This window comes from Anguilla rostrata, chromosome 7 (assembly GCF_018555375.3).
Source record: "Anguilla rostrata isolate EN2019 chromosome 7, ASM1855537v3, whole genome shotgun sequence".
NCBI classification, from domain to species: domain Eukaryota; kingdom Metazoa; phylum Chordata; class Actinopteri; order Anguilliformes; family Anguillidae; genus Anguilla; species Anguilla rostrata.
The window spans coordinates 13,028,347-13,044,084 of NC_057939.1; the positions used below are offsets into that span (position 1 = coordinate 13,028,347).

At 41.8% G+C, this 15,738-nt stretch overlaps 3 protein-coding genes across 3 annotated transcripts in view; 1 reads left to right on the plus strand and 2 right to left on the minus strand.

Moving 5' to 3' along the window:
• LOC135258571 (adenosine deaminase 2-A-like) overlaps positions 1–15,738 on the minus strand; it is a 230,085-nt gene that overhangs the window by 52,098 nt on the left and 162,249 nt on the right. The window lies entirely within an intron of this gene.
• On the plus strand, positions 827–7,308 carry tigara (TP53 induced glycolysis regulatory phosphatase a). Its single transcript, XM_064342906.1, has 6 exons — positions 827–1,225; positions 2,197–2,234; positions 2,902–3,023; positions 3,297–3,374; positions 3,963–4,073; positions 5,460–7,308. The coding sequence occupies exons 1-6, from the start codon at positions 1,194–1,196 to the stop codon at positions 5,883–5,885; spliced, it is 807 nt and encodes a 268-aa protein (XP_064198976.1). The 5' UTR covers positions 827–1,193; the 3' UTR covers positions 5,886–7,308.
• fgf23 (fibroblast growth factor 23) lies at positions 12,096–14,118 on the minus strand. Its single transcript, XM_064342884.1, has 3 exons — positions 13,572–14,118; positions 13,050–13,153; positions 12,096–12,729 (listed from the first exon to the last, which is right to left on the minus strand). Exons 1-3 carry the CDS (start codon positions 13,807–13,809, stop codon positions 12,283–12,285), a joined length of 789 nt encoding a protein of 262 aa, XP_064198954.1. The 5' UTR covers positions 13,810–14,118; the 3' UTR covers positions 12,096–12,282.

Consider the following 15,738-nt stretch of genomic DNA (forward strand, 5'->3'; position numbering starts at 1 on the left):
CCTCCATTCTCACTTTATTTGCTTGTAATCAATTTGTCTCCCTCAAATTCAAGCGTATTTTGCCAGCCATAATATACACTAGGCACATCATTGTGCTGAATGTGGCTTGGTTTTCAGGGCAATCTTTTTACAGTCCCTGGTCTGTAGTTATAATGGTCCAAATCTTCATTTGTGTTCACAATTCATCTACACAATATTTCAAATTAAAATTACATTTTAAATGCCTCTTCATACTGCCCCTTTAATATATTTGTACAGAATGTTGCTTATGATTCAACCTTGACACTTCTTACAGAATATACATGAATTAGACACATAACACTCGTCACACAACTACAAGTGCACAACTCCACATCCAGCTAGATGACATAAGTGGTAAACTGTACTAAACATAAGACCATCACTCAAGAGGTGCAGGGAGCAAGCATGACATGAGAAACTATATCACATTAATACTAGTTTTGGTCTTACAACCTACCTTTATTTTGTAAAACTGTTGTGATACGAGTGTATTCACAGAGATCTGCTGCTACCATTACACAATAAAAGTGTTTTAGGACAGCATTCCCACATCATGCTTTGCAGGATTAAAAACATTTTCATTATAATAGACACATTTACATAAAGACTGGACACTGCTTATACTCGTTATGAGTACATTCGTGTATAAAGGAAAGGTCTGGCATATCCGAGGGTTTAAAACGTTAGCACACAGGTGTTCTTAAAAAAAATCTAAATCTCAGCACTGTAATTCTTTAAATCCATACCATTGGTCATGTAAAAAGCGTGTCTGTTTACAGGCCCAATCACATTAAACACCATAGCTTCGTCATCAAACCGCGCCGTGATACTTCCACGAAGATGCTATATTAAAAAAGATACTTTAAACGCTAACAGCTGAGTAGGCTGTTTGAAACAAATTCCGTATTGTTAAGTCTCTGTTCTGTGGTCAAGTCGGGTCCTAAAATCGTTCAGGCCTTTGGCCTTTTCTACGCTCGCACGCTACGTTTAGGATAGACACGAGTATTCGCGTATTACCAATGTCATTGTCAATAACAAGCAAGTCGTTCTTAGGGGCAGATCAGAATCTTGTATTACTCCACTGTCTTTCACCGCATGGGAATAACTAGCGGCTGCATTAGCGGTAAAGAAAAGGTTAGTGAAGTCAGTTGCCTCAAGCAGCAAGAACGGAAATGCTTACATTTGGCTTAACAATAGTCCGACAGTAAGTAGACCCAATCGCCGTGTTCCGACTTCGTTACTGTCTTTTGTGCTAGCCTGGCACACCCTCTCTATTCTGACTGAACATACCATGGTCTAAGTTGTCCAAACTATCAGAGAGCTCTGTGTGTATAGCTCTAGCTCTACGCTGTCTGAACAAATACGTGGTAGCTACTGATTCGCATAATCTATTTTTATGTTAGCGACTAAAGTATATTTGTTCTAGATTGCAGCCTACTAATTGGCAAAAATAAAAAAATAAAAATAAAAAAAAAGCAAATGCGGCAACTGCTGTATTTCCGTTGTCGTAAAATTCTTCCAATGGTGAAGAATGCCTTCTTTGTTTATCGATACATTATGTACAGATGTGACGGAGAACCTATCGATGTTTCCATCGCAGCACTTTCGACACAAGCAATATCAGAAGGGCTGTCCTAAAATGTATTTTTATCGTGACGAATGCCTGCCCCGCAAGCGTATAATTATGTTAACACGGCGGCACAATTATATCGATAAATATCATCTCTGCGGGGAAAACGCAGTCTTCTCTAGCAGGTTAATTCGCTAATTTTACAATTAACACACTCAGTTATTTTATTTCCCCCCTGTCCTAGTAGGGTGATCTCGGTTACTGAAATGAAGTATCTTCAGCTAACTAGCTGTCAAGCTGACTGCATTGGTGCTTATACAAATGCAAAATCAAGATGATTCAGCTGGTTATAGAAGTTGGCACAAAATCCTGAAACGGATCGGCCCTTGTTGTGTACCCCTTGTATTTAACGATGCATATTGATGAAACCATGGTGGATATCTGGAGTTTGCTGCTGTTTCCATGGGCACAACTATGTTTGCATGGGCACAACCTCTTCATTCCCTGATGAGTTGTCCCTGTGTTCGTGTCTGTCTTATGTTTGTTTTGTTGTATGTAACTAACACCTGTTAACTTACAACACACTCTCCTTATTGCTTTTGTAGTGGTGAAACCCAGTACAATAAGGACAAGCTGCTTCAAGGTATAAATATTGCGTCTATGTTTGAAGAAACCACTGCCATTTATTAACCAGCATTTAAAGCCCATTTCAAGCCACCATTTTCTGTTAAAATAACTGTTGCACTTGCTTACATGGCACAGGACACTTAGAACAGGTTTTGGTCGAGGTTCCTATGTAACCTGTAGCTGTGTGGAGGATTACAATTGGAGTTCAAATTACTGTGTACGTATTTGAGTAGTAGACCAACCAGATTCTTACCACAATGCCCAGAAATGACTTTTGTGTTCATCGTGCAATTAAAAACCATTCTTGTCAAGCTCATCTACCATTTTGAAATATTATTCCCTAAAATACCACCACCCCACATGTGTGCCTGTGCTCAAAAGTACCTTATTTGAGTTCAGTATCGATGCTCATCCTAGTGGCGCACAAGCACTGTAGCATGTGTCTCACAGGTAGTGCTGGGAGGTGCCAACGACTACCACAATTAGCTTTTAAATGTCACTGGTCTGCAATGGCCTGTTTCCTTAAATTAGGTTTTAGGGATATCCTGCCCAGGAGTTTTGGGGTGATAGATGGTTCAAGGACCTTGTATACAGTGCTGTCGTTTGTTCCAGCCAAGTTCTTAAATATGCTTTAATTCTGTGGTTCATTGAATGCTGTGTTGTTGCTGGGCTTGGTCCTCCAGGTCAGGGTGTGGACTTGCCCCTGTCAGAGACTGGGCTGTGGCAGGCCGAGATTGTGGGAAACTACCTCAGTGACCTGAAGTTCACCAATGCGTTCAGCAGCGACCTGCAACGAGCCAGACAGGTGAGGCGTGTGATGTCATAGTAGCTTTGCAGAACCTAGAGTCTAAAAGAACTTTATTTAGCTAACCGGCCACCGATGTGTCTATAAATCAACAGCATTAAGGGCATTAACTTGTGTAAGAATTCATATAAAACAATACTTATAGAACTAAATAGTATTGCAGTAAATCTCTCCCTACAGATGAATGGTTATTAGCAGGGAGCTTATGGATCCCTTCAGCATTTTCTTCTCCTAAAGCAGACACTCCCTGCCTGTTCCTCATATGCATTTCAGACTGCTGATATCATCCTGAAAAACAACCTACACAGCTCAGGCTTGGAGGTCATCAGAGACCCCCTGCTCAAGGAGAGGGTGGGTATTCTTTGTGTATGGTGCCTGAAGATCATTTTCACACCCACCCACCTTTTATTGTTTCTCCTTTTTTGTGTTGCAAAGTCAAATTAAAATATAGTCATGTGATTTTTCCCCCTGCTCCTGTATAAATAAATGTCTACAATGTTCAAATGAAATAGTGTATTTTGATTATATTAAAAATAAAAACCTGAAAATGGCTTAATTCACACTTATTCACCCCTTTTGTGTTAGCAGCCTAAATTAGGACAGGTTTTTCCATTTTCTTAAGAGATTACTCTAAATACATGAATGAGGTCTACCTATGTTAATTTTGAATCCGCCTATGTTACGTTGCCTGCGTGCAGAATTGTGAAGACCATGGAACTGCCCGTGGTGCTTAGAGTACTGGAGCAGTTTATCCAAAGCGCTTTACAATTGATGCCTCTCATTCACCCATTCACACAGCAATTAGGGGTTAGGTGTCTTGCTCCTGAGCTATGTCGCCCCAGTTGTATTTAAAAGGTGCGCGCGCGTGCACGCGTGTCTGTGTCCGTGTGCTAACCTGAGCGTTCTGTCCGCGGCTCACGCTGCCCTGTCGCCATGCAGAGTTTCGGGATCGCGGAAGGGAGGCCCGTGGACCACCTGAAGAACATGGCCAGCGCGGCGGGCCAGTCGTGCCCCAGTTTCACCCCGCCGCAGGGGGAGACCCCGGAGCAGGTGAGGCCGAGGTCCGTGGACCCTGGAGCCATTGCACAGAGCCATTGCACAGAGCCATTGCACAGTCCCTGTCACCTCAGCAGGTTTTCACTGGTGTCACGGTTTGGAAGTAGAAGGGAGATAATTTGGCTTTCATTTGAAAAGCAGCCTGGATCAGCATTTCAGTGTAGCTCTTAATCACATGATGCCTTCATGTTGATTGCATCCAGCTCTACCTCTCATGTGAGGCACATAAAAATACATATTTATTATTTAACGAGTCTCCAGTCTTTTACAATACATTAAAATTTGTTTGTTTCTAGTTCACCGGTTCCCAAACTGGTTCCTGGAGATAAGATGCCCTGTAGGTTCTCGCTCCAAACATTAAAAAAAGCAAACCTCCTTCAACAGCTAGAGATTTCTTTGAGCTGTGAATTAGTTGAAGTACTTGTGCCTAATTACAGTTGAAATGAAAATCTGCAGTAGACAGTAGATCTCCAGGAACAGCGTTGGGAACCACTGTTTTAGTTCATTTTTAGTTAAAATCATTTTGTGTGAAATTAATTCACATAATATGGAATTTTATGGAATTGGGGCTCATCATTCTTTAACTGAATGCTTAAAATTGCCCCGGAAATGAGAAGGGAAATTAAGGCAAATTTGGATCATTTTGGCATGCAGTTTTCAAAATGAACAGTAGATGGCACCATGACACAAATAAAGCAGACTCATCTAGCTGTCATGGAAATACTGTTGGATATCAGAAACAAGCATCTTAATTCATTGACCTATTAATAAAGTAATTAGCCATTGTTGAAAATGGGACAAATGTTATGTACAAGTACTTAATACCATACTGTCTTCTTTTTTTCCTTCCTTTTTAACATAATGTCACTCCTCATTGAGAATGTATAGGCAGGAAGCAGAGGATGTTCTTTTGACAGGTAGTTCAGAAACCACTCATTCCACAGCCAATCAGGTCACGGGTTGCCTGTGAGTTATTGCTTGTCTCTTCATACATCAGTCTAAACCCCATGTGACAGAGTAGGGTTACGTGACGTGTCATAGTCAGGTGACAAGCTCGGGACCCCTGTCTCGCAGCCAGAGCAGGGCGGTGCTGCCTGGATCGACAGTGGCTAGGTAGGCCGGAGGTGTTGTGTCAGGGTTGAACCGGTGGGAACTGGTGTGTGTTTGAGTGGTTTTTTTTATAGTGTGTGTGTCTGTGTGACAGAGAGAGAAAGTGTGTGTGTGTGTGTGTGTGTGTGTGTGTGTGTGTGTGTGTGTGAGAGGGAGAGACTGTGTGTGCGTGTGAGCGTGTGCTTCAGTTTTTTTGAGTGTGTGTGAATGAGTGAGTGTGAGTGAGAGAACCAGAGAGAGAGAGAGAAAGACACTGTACTCTCTGCGCAGGTGAAGCTGCGGGTAGAGGAGTTCATGAGGGTGCTGTTCCTGCGCATGGTGGCCGATCACTGCAGCCCAGACGAGCAGCCGGAGGGGCCGAACTGTAGCGGGGCGCCCCCGGCGTCCCACAGCGGGACCGACGGGCCCCTCGCCGGCCGGCCCGACGACGGGCTCCTGGGCGTCTCCGCCCACGCCCTGGTGGTCAGCCACGGGGCCTACATGCGCATCGCGGTGCGCCACCTGGTGGAGGACCTGGGTTGCTCCGTCCCCGCTAACGCGAAGACGTCCCAGCTGTTCTCCGCCTGTCCCAACACGGGCGTGTGCCGATTCGTCTTCACCCTGCGGCCGACCGACTCGGACCCCGCCCCTGTCGCCTGCCGCTGCGTCTTCATCAACAGGAAGGAGCATTTGAAGGCCGCCAAGGGGACAGACTAGCGGAGGAGTGCAGGAGGGAGGGAATAGCGGAAGAGGAGTAGAAGAGTGTAGCTGATGGAGGGAGGAGGAGAGCAGAACACTGGGCGCTGCAGCCCCACGGTCAAAATGTGGTTCCGTTAATTTTATTTAAATCCATTCCATATGACATCATTTGGTTCATGCTTCCCTTCAAGCAGATATGCAAGTCAAAACATTTTAATTGGTTGATGGCGAAAACTGAAAAATGCACGAAGAATGCTCAAAATATATAAATTTAAGTAGTACATTTTAATCTTTTTAGAAAAAACATCTCTTCCTGGTTGGTGAGCTGTACATGTTCAGCACTAACTGCACTGTAGGTGTGTGAACATCCCAAACAGGAAGCTTCACTCATTAGACTTGCTATTGGTATTGATTGGATGCCCTTAACCAACATCCCTGCAAGGTATCAGTGTCTTGGCAGGGTGAAGCCTCTGCTCTCTGGTAAATGCTAAATAAATCCTAAATATGGGCCCTCTTTTGTTGGATCAGTAGTAAGCTTTACAAGAATAGAAAAAATCTTGTCCCTGATTTTTTTAAAATAATAGACATTTTGTAATTTATGTGCTGACTGATTTTGTAAAGCAGTTTTTCAATTATAAGTCATTGGGTCTTTTTCTTCTGTTGACAGCCCAACACATGTATAACACAACAGGCTCACAACAATCACAGCCTCATTTTACAAGACTACATGTAACAACCAAGGGAGAGCAGAAAATGTTTAAAAAATTTTGGGAGGGGAAGGGGTCACTTATTTGGCTGTGCCATCATATGGTTGAGCCGGTTGCTGTAGACAGCATGCAGTACTTCAGTTCAGTACTGAGGAATAGACTTATAGTGCACGGTCACAGGGTAGTCAGGCTGCATGGGAAACTAGTATTGACCCAACATTCAGTCATTTTCCAGTATCTCATATGACGGATGATGTAATAAACTGACCAATAATGAGCTGCTGTTCCAGTGCCCTGCTCTGTATGGAATACATAAAGGCTGAGTGTGGGAAATGCGAATGCAGTAAGTGAATTACTACTTGAACGTCCATGAGTTCAGTTAGCGGGATCCACACACTAAGTACTGTATGCACATCAATCTAAATGAGGGGTCCCCTGCTGCTGGTCTCCTGGCTGGCCTAATGCAATTATAATTTCTTTTTTGATGTGTCCAAGAAAGCTACTGCTGAATAACTGTATTTATGTATAACCCAAACTACCTGAGACACTGAGTGTTAATGAGTCCTGCATGATTCAGCGAAATACTTCACTGAGAAGAAAAAACTTTGTATTTATGAGCAAGAAATTACTTGCATATGGTGATTAAAGACTGCTCATTTTCCTTATATTTTGAATGCCTTATGATGTGTCTACAGTATGTTTCACATTACAGAAGAATTAAAGAAGCAACGTAACATCTGGATCTGGGGCTCTGTTTGGTCATGCTCAAAATGTGAAAATGTGTAAGTGTAAGCCTTCAAATTCTACAGCACTGTGTAGGAAACAAAATAAAAAAGTCCTGATGTCACTAGCATCCTTTGAAGCGCACTGTGATTCAGCACTCCCACGCATCCCTCTGGAAACAAGCAGTTACCTTCGCAAGGTGCAGAATAGGCAGATTTTCTATGCCATCGGCATGCAGACATCTCTGCCATGACGTCATCAGTCACATGATAACGAGGTGGATTTGTTCTCTTTTTTTTAACGGAGTTCGACGGTGCTTTGTCACTGTTTAAATGTGTTCTCTGCTTTGACCTCAGGTTCCCTCTACCTATTGCAGAAGAGTTACAGCAGTCTGCTCATTGCTGAGTCACTGTCCTGCTCCTGGCTTTTTTTTTTTTTTACTTTCTAATTTTTTTTTTCTCTCCGTTTCTATATTTATCCTGTGAAACTATATGTCCCTTATGAAATTGTATGTGCGAGCACGTAGAGAAACTGCGCAGTTGTTGATTTGCAAGAGATAAGTCACTTTTTCGTCTTTGTGAAACGGACCAATGGCGAGCCGGATCTGAACTGCGGCAGTGTGGCGAGGGGAGGCACTTCCCTACTCATTCACAGGGGTGCATCTGCTTTTTGCAGGTTGTACATTGACCGTTTTTTAATTTTTACTGTAGGTATTGCTGTCTCTTCCTTTGGTTTTGCACTTGCCCTATTTTTGGGTAGCTGGGTAACGCACACGTTTACCTGAGCATGCGTACAGGTGGTAGTCCGCGCCCCTTGGAAGGCACAGGGTGAAAGTGTTACTGTATGGAATATAGAGCCTCTATAACCTTCAGTTCTTTGTGACTTGATAAAGTGATATTTGTCCCATGCTCAACCAAAATGGGTGTTGTTTTATGCAAGATTTTTTATATAAAATATATGTTAATGTATTGTGGTCCTCTTTTCTTTATTGCTGTGATTTGTTATACATCAGGACGGTTATGTCATTTTCATATCTTCACCTAACTGCCCCAAGGTCTGGAGCATGGGAGATGTGTGTGTGTTTCAGCCCAGAGCCTCTTGTGTATGTCATGGTAGAACAGCAGTGACTGGAGGGGCACAATATTGATCCCAAATTGAGAAGGAAAAAGTCAGTCTTTCATCCTGAACAGTTCCCTATAGTGCAATGACCAAGAGTACCGTTCCAGATTAATTCTGTATTGGAGGTTTTGAAGCATCGTTGGTCCCTGACCGTACTGGTCTGGCTTTATTGATTTGTATTTAATGCGTAAGAATGGTGGGTTTGTGCTGCAAGGTGAAAAGGCTTTTGGATGTGGGAAGAGTGAAGGTGTCATCACTTAAAGCCAAAGTTTATGTGTCCTGGATTCCCCTGTGTCCATGGCCGTATCAAGACGATGCTTCACAGCTGTTCCTGGGATTCGTTTTTTTTTCTGTGAAACGGTTCATGGACGATGGGGTAGTAAGTCCTCATGAACCATAAAAGCGGTAGGGAGCCCATCCAATGTCAGTGTCTTTTGGGTATGGACTTACAGCGGTTCGCTATAGCAACTTATTAACTATTTTTTGATTTGTTCTTACAAGTCGGTGATTGACAGTAGGTGATGCAAAGCCTCATTCTCAGCGCAAGTTCAATTTTTCACTGAACTCCGCTTCATTCATCAGTACTGATTGTTTTCATTGTACCCCATTTCCTTCCTCCTTGTCCTGTCTTCCCTGTGATTCTGCATCTTTCTTGCGTGCGTGTAAGAGCATGGCTAATGTTAACTTCACACCGGCAGCTTCAGTAGGGGAAAGGTATGTGCGCAGGAGACATAATGAGTGAAATTACTCATTACACAAATGTACTGAGAGGGTCACTCAGTCCTTGCCCGTCAGCTTGAAGACAGACAGGTTTTTCTTTTTGTTTTTTGTTTTTTCAAGAACCAGTTTAGAAAAGAATGGCTTTTGACTTACGTAGGTACTGGTCCACTTCTAAATTTAGTTCTGGTGCAAATCTGCTGGAGTTATACTTTAAATAATAAGGTCTGGTTATATGATCCTTGTGATCTACATATCTTATTAAAGACTTCATCCCAGAAATTGTGTGTTTGCGTTTGTATCCCCGCAGTTCCTGCAGCAGTTAGGTGTGATTGTTTTTATATTTTGCTTGAGTTTTTGGTGTAATTAAATACCTGAAAATTTCCAGAATTTTGAAATTGCAGTTTTATGTGCTCCAGAGCATACTGCCTGCCAGTCATCATTTGACAGTTCATTTCTGAGTTTGGAACTCCATTTAAGTTTTGTGTTGTTTTCCTCCCTTTCTAGGCCATTCTGCATTATGTTATATATTTTTGAAATACCATTTTTCTTTTCTATATTTTGATTTTCAATTAGAAACTTGATTAGTGGGTGTACATTGGTAAGTGTCAGGTGTCCTATTGAAGTCTGTATATATTTTCTAATTAGAAGAGATTGTACTAATCCATATTATTATGGCAGTGTTTCAAATGGATTTATTATACTGGTCCTGATCAGCTGGAAATATGTTTTTTTTTAAAATCATTTTACTGACCATGTTCTTAAAATGTTGTGCATTATATTTGGGGCAAAGGTAAATGCTCCGTATTCACCAACTCTGTGTGCCTGAGGTGAGATTTTTATTCGCTTTTCATAATGCCCTCAGTTTGCTGGTATTAGTCAAAGTGGTGATTTGAATGAGGAAACGTAAGATAGAGGACCAAAGCTACAGACTCTATGGCTTGAAGTGACATTTTTACCATGCTCATTCTGCCTGAGTGGGACCACGATCACCAGAGTTTCAGTCTGATCCCAAGGAGTTCAGAGCACTTCCCACTTCTTCCAGCCTTTCCTTACCTGAGTGAATTGTCACTCTCTCTCATGCTCTGTCTCCTTCTCTTTTTCCTCTGGCACACAAACCATTCGGCTGCAGACATAGGCAGGTTGTGCTTTGCCTCTCAGCATTGGCCATGCACGAGCTGAGACTGATGTCAGCAGGTCAGTGCGCCTGCAGGCCTCAACAGGCAGCAGTCACAATGATGAAACGCGCCTGGGTCTGGGTCTACCAGGAGGGCGCAGGATGATGATGTCATGGAATTCAGATAGGAATCATTTCAGTTGCGTGCGAGGAAGTGATGGGGTATTTTTGTCCTCTCCTCGGGAGAAACATCAACCACCTTATTACACCGGAACACAGCCCGAGCGCCAAAAATAGACTCAGGTGCCCATGCAAGTCCTGGGAACCTGTCAATGGAAAACCTGTTTGTTTTCTGATGTGGGAACTTCTGTGCCCGACAGACAGCTGTCCCAAAAGCTTCTTTTCAAGTCATGGGAGTCTGCAGTTTGCCTGTTAACCAAAATATGCATTATATATGCACACATTTGTGAACTTCAGGATTCGTCAAGACTTCAAATTTTAGCTTAATGTAATGCATAAACGAATATGTAAGATATTACTAGTTGTAACTCCCACAACCCAATTTAATCATAAATGAAAGTGGACAGTGTGCAGGAGTATGGACACTCGGTTGACCAGAGGGGGTCACAGGTGCATAATAAGCTATAGATGTCCGCCAAATAACATCACCCCCCCCTCTCTAGGCAATGCTGCAGCCGCAGATCTTGGAGTCCATACACACACTAGGATGGTGTTTTAACAGGTTGAGCCAACCAGTACCCACATTAAGTAACTGCTGGTAGCTTCTGCTAAAGAATCCAAAAACCATGAACATTTTTCTAAATATTAATATGCAGATAGAAAAATGAAAATATTTTACATTTTCAAATTTAAAAAAAGGAAAATTAAAACACCACCATCTTATCAATATTATTTATTTGTCAACAAAAATCCTTCCGCAATCTTATGATATACATATAAATATTATAAATAACAATACATGAATACATTTAAATAAATAAATACTTTGGATTGATACGTTGTCCGCTGGTGGTGACCAGCACCTCTCTTCCACTGAGTTTAAATCTAACAAAGATGGTTTGGAGAATGGTATTACATTTGAGAATACTGTGCCACTTAAAGTTTCTGTTCACTGAGAACTTTTTACCCCTAGAATCCACTGTAGGCATTGAATTAAATATATTCAAGAGAAACATTACCAAGCGCAATGTATTACTTCTGAGCACGATGTGGCTGATGAGCCACACAGTATTAGTAAGCTACTGTATATGAAAAAATACCTATAAATTATAAGAATTTATTATCAAATCTGCAATATTTTTCAACCACTTTCAACTATCCGCCATTACCTGTTGCTGTGGAAATTAACTGCATATTGCAATTAATTTCTAGTAAATTTCTGTGACAAAATTGTTTTAAAATAAAGAAAATACTGAAGCAGTTGGCAAAAGCCCATGATATAAAGGTTAACTTTCGGGGTAAAGGGTGAAAGAACCAAAAAAAGATTCTTGTTTCTTGTCAGGATACATTTTAAAAACACAGTACTAATATTGCCTTGCAGTGAGAGGTTTGGCATGTCCTTGCCGTTCCTCCATGAACAAAGCCATACTTCACTGCAAGCTGTATGTACTGACGCAGCTGGATTTTTATGGGATTTTAATCCCTGCCCTGGTTGAGGAAAATCTATCACTACGGGAAAAAATAACTATTCCAGGTTGCTCCGTTTATGAAAATAGCATTGCACAGGTTTGACTAAACAGCATTTTTACACAGCCTTCCCTGATTTTTCTTGTCTTGTTTCAGCTACCTTACCATGCACCTTCATATTAGACCTTCTGAAGCAAGTTTGAAATTTGCCTAAATCAATCAGGCTACTTTAGCTTTAATAACTTACGGATACAAGAGGTAAAAGGTCTGGTACTGTAGCCTAAGGGATTCTCTCTGTGACATCTTTAAATAAAAAAAACAGTGGGTTTTTCAGACCAGCTGTAGCAGAGCCCACCTAACGCACCCCTCCAACCCGGCCCTCCCCTCAGCCCAGGGTGCCTGCTATCCGCGGACTGCTGGGGTTCATGGAATGCAGCACCTGCAGAGGGTCGTCGTGAAAGGCGGACGTGATGGTCTCCTTGGAAATGGCCCGGCCCTGCTCCGGTGTCTCCGCCTCCTGTTCCACGTCCTGGTCCAGGTCCTGGTCCCTGTAGGCCAGGGAGTCCGAGCCCTCGCCGGGCTGGTTGAGCGTGCGCAGGGGGTCAGACGGGTCCACCTGCCGGGTCCTCTTCTCCCGGTGCAGCAGGCGCTCCAGGGGCACGGTGTTCTTTTCCGACAGGAAGAGGGAGTAGGGCGGCAAGTTCTTCCCCGCCACGTATGCCTGCTTAGCCCCCTCTAGGTTGAGCACAAGGCCGCTAGTACAGGAGTAGTACACATCGTAGTGGTTCTCCAACAGCTTGTGGTGGAAGAGACAGTCTTTGTTGCAGACAGCCTGAGGAAAAACAGAGGAAATGTTGCATTTTCACACCATCTCTGTCACTCATTTGTACACAACAGGATAGAATAGTGTCGTTTAGAGAAGCCAAACAAGTGTTTTAGAAGCAAGCATGTATTTTATGAATCTGGTGCATCTTGATTTTGATATGGAATTTGGTGATATGTAGGGTAAAAACCTTGATATGAGGATCGCATAAGAATGAATGGGCTGCCGTGATAAATAGAGGAATCCTAAGGACATTTAAAATATGACACAATTCATTTTCTCCCCACAGTGCGTAACAATGTGACATTTAAGGCTGACCGTTTACTTACAGAGCTGAAAGGTTTTCCCTCGGCATCCATGCACAAATAGCGGTTACTTTTTACACCGAGTATAGCCAGGCGATCTCTTGCTTCCGATTTCAGCAGCACTACACCTGTTCAAGAAAAAAGCGTGAATTAGCCTACACAAGTTTTACATATACAGTATAGGCAAATTCTGAGTAAATAAAAAGCCACTAAACAATCCACAATGAAAATATACAATTACCTGAAATTTTCCCACGACATCATAGAACTTGACATTAACTGGATTTTAAACAAAAACTTTTGCTGATTGTCTATTACTAAAACATCAGAAATATAGACCTATTTAAGGCAAAGTCGCTTAAATACACTGAGATTAAATTTACATAAAATGTATCTTGAAATGCAGAGTATATTGCCAAAGTAAATGCTATAAGACCAGTTTTATTGTAAATGTTACTTTTGTAATGTCCAATGGTCCGAGTTTCTGTAAAGTTTGAAAATGCTGTAAGAAAGCTACATAAAGTCTAAATTAATAAATGAACTTACTGTATGAACTTCTGCTCGTAGTTTTCCTAACTTGGCCATTCAAAGTGATTTCCAAGTAGAAGTTGCTGATGTCCGAGGATGTCTGCAGGTGTACATATCTTTTGGGATTACCCCAGTTGGATCCAAGCAGCGGAGATGGGTTTGGGAAAGAGTCCACTATTCTGAAACACTGAAGAGCAGCCAAGCAGAGAGCGAGGAATGACGAGTGCATATTCAGGCTAGACACGGTGTTCCACATAATACTCTGTGAGATCCTAGTCCCAGCGTAAATAATAATATTTTAAAAAATAAATTAGTCCAAAAGCTTGATTTGAAGTCGAGAAAGCCCGCCTTTGGTTATTGCACGTCAGAGACCGGAGTTGATCTGATGTCCTGAAGTTTTGGTGGCGGCTATTTAAAGCCATCTAGTGCCCCCACCTTGCTCACATCCTTGACAGCGCGCTCGCCCCCTAAAACAGATGTGTAGAGGTCCCCTGGGCGAAGCGGAAGGAAGGAAGGCACAGAAAATCCGAAAGCTTTCCACTACTGTGTTTATTTTGAAGGCAATTGGCCCAGGCGCGCGCAGCGGTTTCATATTGAGCAATCACGCTTAAACCGACCTATCACTGTTTTCATCCTCCCCCACGCGGATTCTGGACCTTTTTCCAAGTTTCTGAATTTTAGCATTTCATCTATAAACTATTTCATGAAAAACATTCATTGTTTTACGTTCTGTAGTAGTCTACTACGAGAACTAAAACTAGTTTTGCATAATATCCGAGACTGGCCATGGGGCAATGATGCACGCAGAAATGAAGGTAATACGTGCTTTATTGCGAGTGCGAGTTATTTCATGTTGAAATATTAAAAATTAATAATTCACTAAATCAAGACCTTTAAAGGTCTAAATACAATACGACTACAGGACGTAGGGATTAAAATGCAGTTTCATAGCAGTGAACTGAACATTAGAAAGTCCTGGTCAAATAATTTTGCCTATATGTATAGTAATCAGAAATAGCTTGTTCATGTATAGAGCATGTGCATTTAAAAAAATTGACGTGTTACAGCCCACACTATCACTATAGCATGTTTTTTGCGTGTTTAACCTACAGTGCCTGTAGTAGAGGTGACTGGCAATTAAGTTCTTTTGACAAATATTAGTTTACTAGTGCTTGTTGCTTTTTACTTGCTCGTTAATTTCAGAAATTATTTGCTGGTATAGGCTAGCTATAGTTGTCTACAACAGAAATGTTTGAAAAAAAGACCTGGAGTCTTCCTAACGGAGCCTGATAACGTCTGTAGTTTCGCCAGAAGAGGGAGCCATAACTCTAAATATGTCAAGCCATAATGTCCCTCTTTTTTCAGTTTTTTTTTCTTAACATTCACATAAATCAATATATACAACCAGCGTGCAAACAAAAGAGCTAAGTGACAGAATATATATTGATTAATTGTTCTATATTTAACAAAATATCACAGTTTTCGCAGCCTGGTATTTCTTATTTGACTAATTATAGCGCCATATTCTTTAAATTCCTGAGGGCTTCGGTTCACTGGTCACCTGAAATCTTTGGTACTGATTCTGTTACTGCATTCTTCAGTAAATTGCATTTATAACCAGAGAAAATTAACATGTTTTTCAGCCTACTATTCAGTGTTGCTTTCCTCTAACACAATCATTATTAATTCAGACTGCAGTCCCTTGTGTCAATTAATGATTTTTGTCTGTTGCCTAAGTTGAACTAAACACCAATGTAATGTAACAGTCCACCTGGTGAGTGGTCTGGTCTTTCTGAGTTACACTTGTGATCCATTCGGGTTGCATGGGCCTTGGTTTAAAGATGCCTGTGTGTAGACTATGGCTACATTTTTTGTGTGGCCCCGCTTCTATTTTCTTGGAGTTGTGTCTTTCTGCTTGTGTGCCCCAGTCTTGGACCCATTTGCCAGCTTCTGAGACTGGCCGCTTATAAAGACACACCTCTTTGAGCAATAACCCCCCCCAAGAACCCCCTACCTTACCAAAAAAAGATTAACTATTATAATTGTATTTGTATTTAACCGGGTTGCCTGCTTTATAGTAATTCTCACAGGAAAGGAGAAACTGGTAAACGTAAATAAATTAAAATGTACTTAATAAGTGTCAGTGACATCATGTATGTATTCATGTATGTATGCACATGTGTAT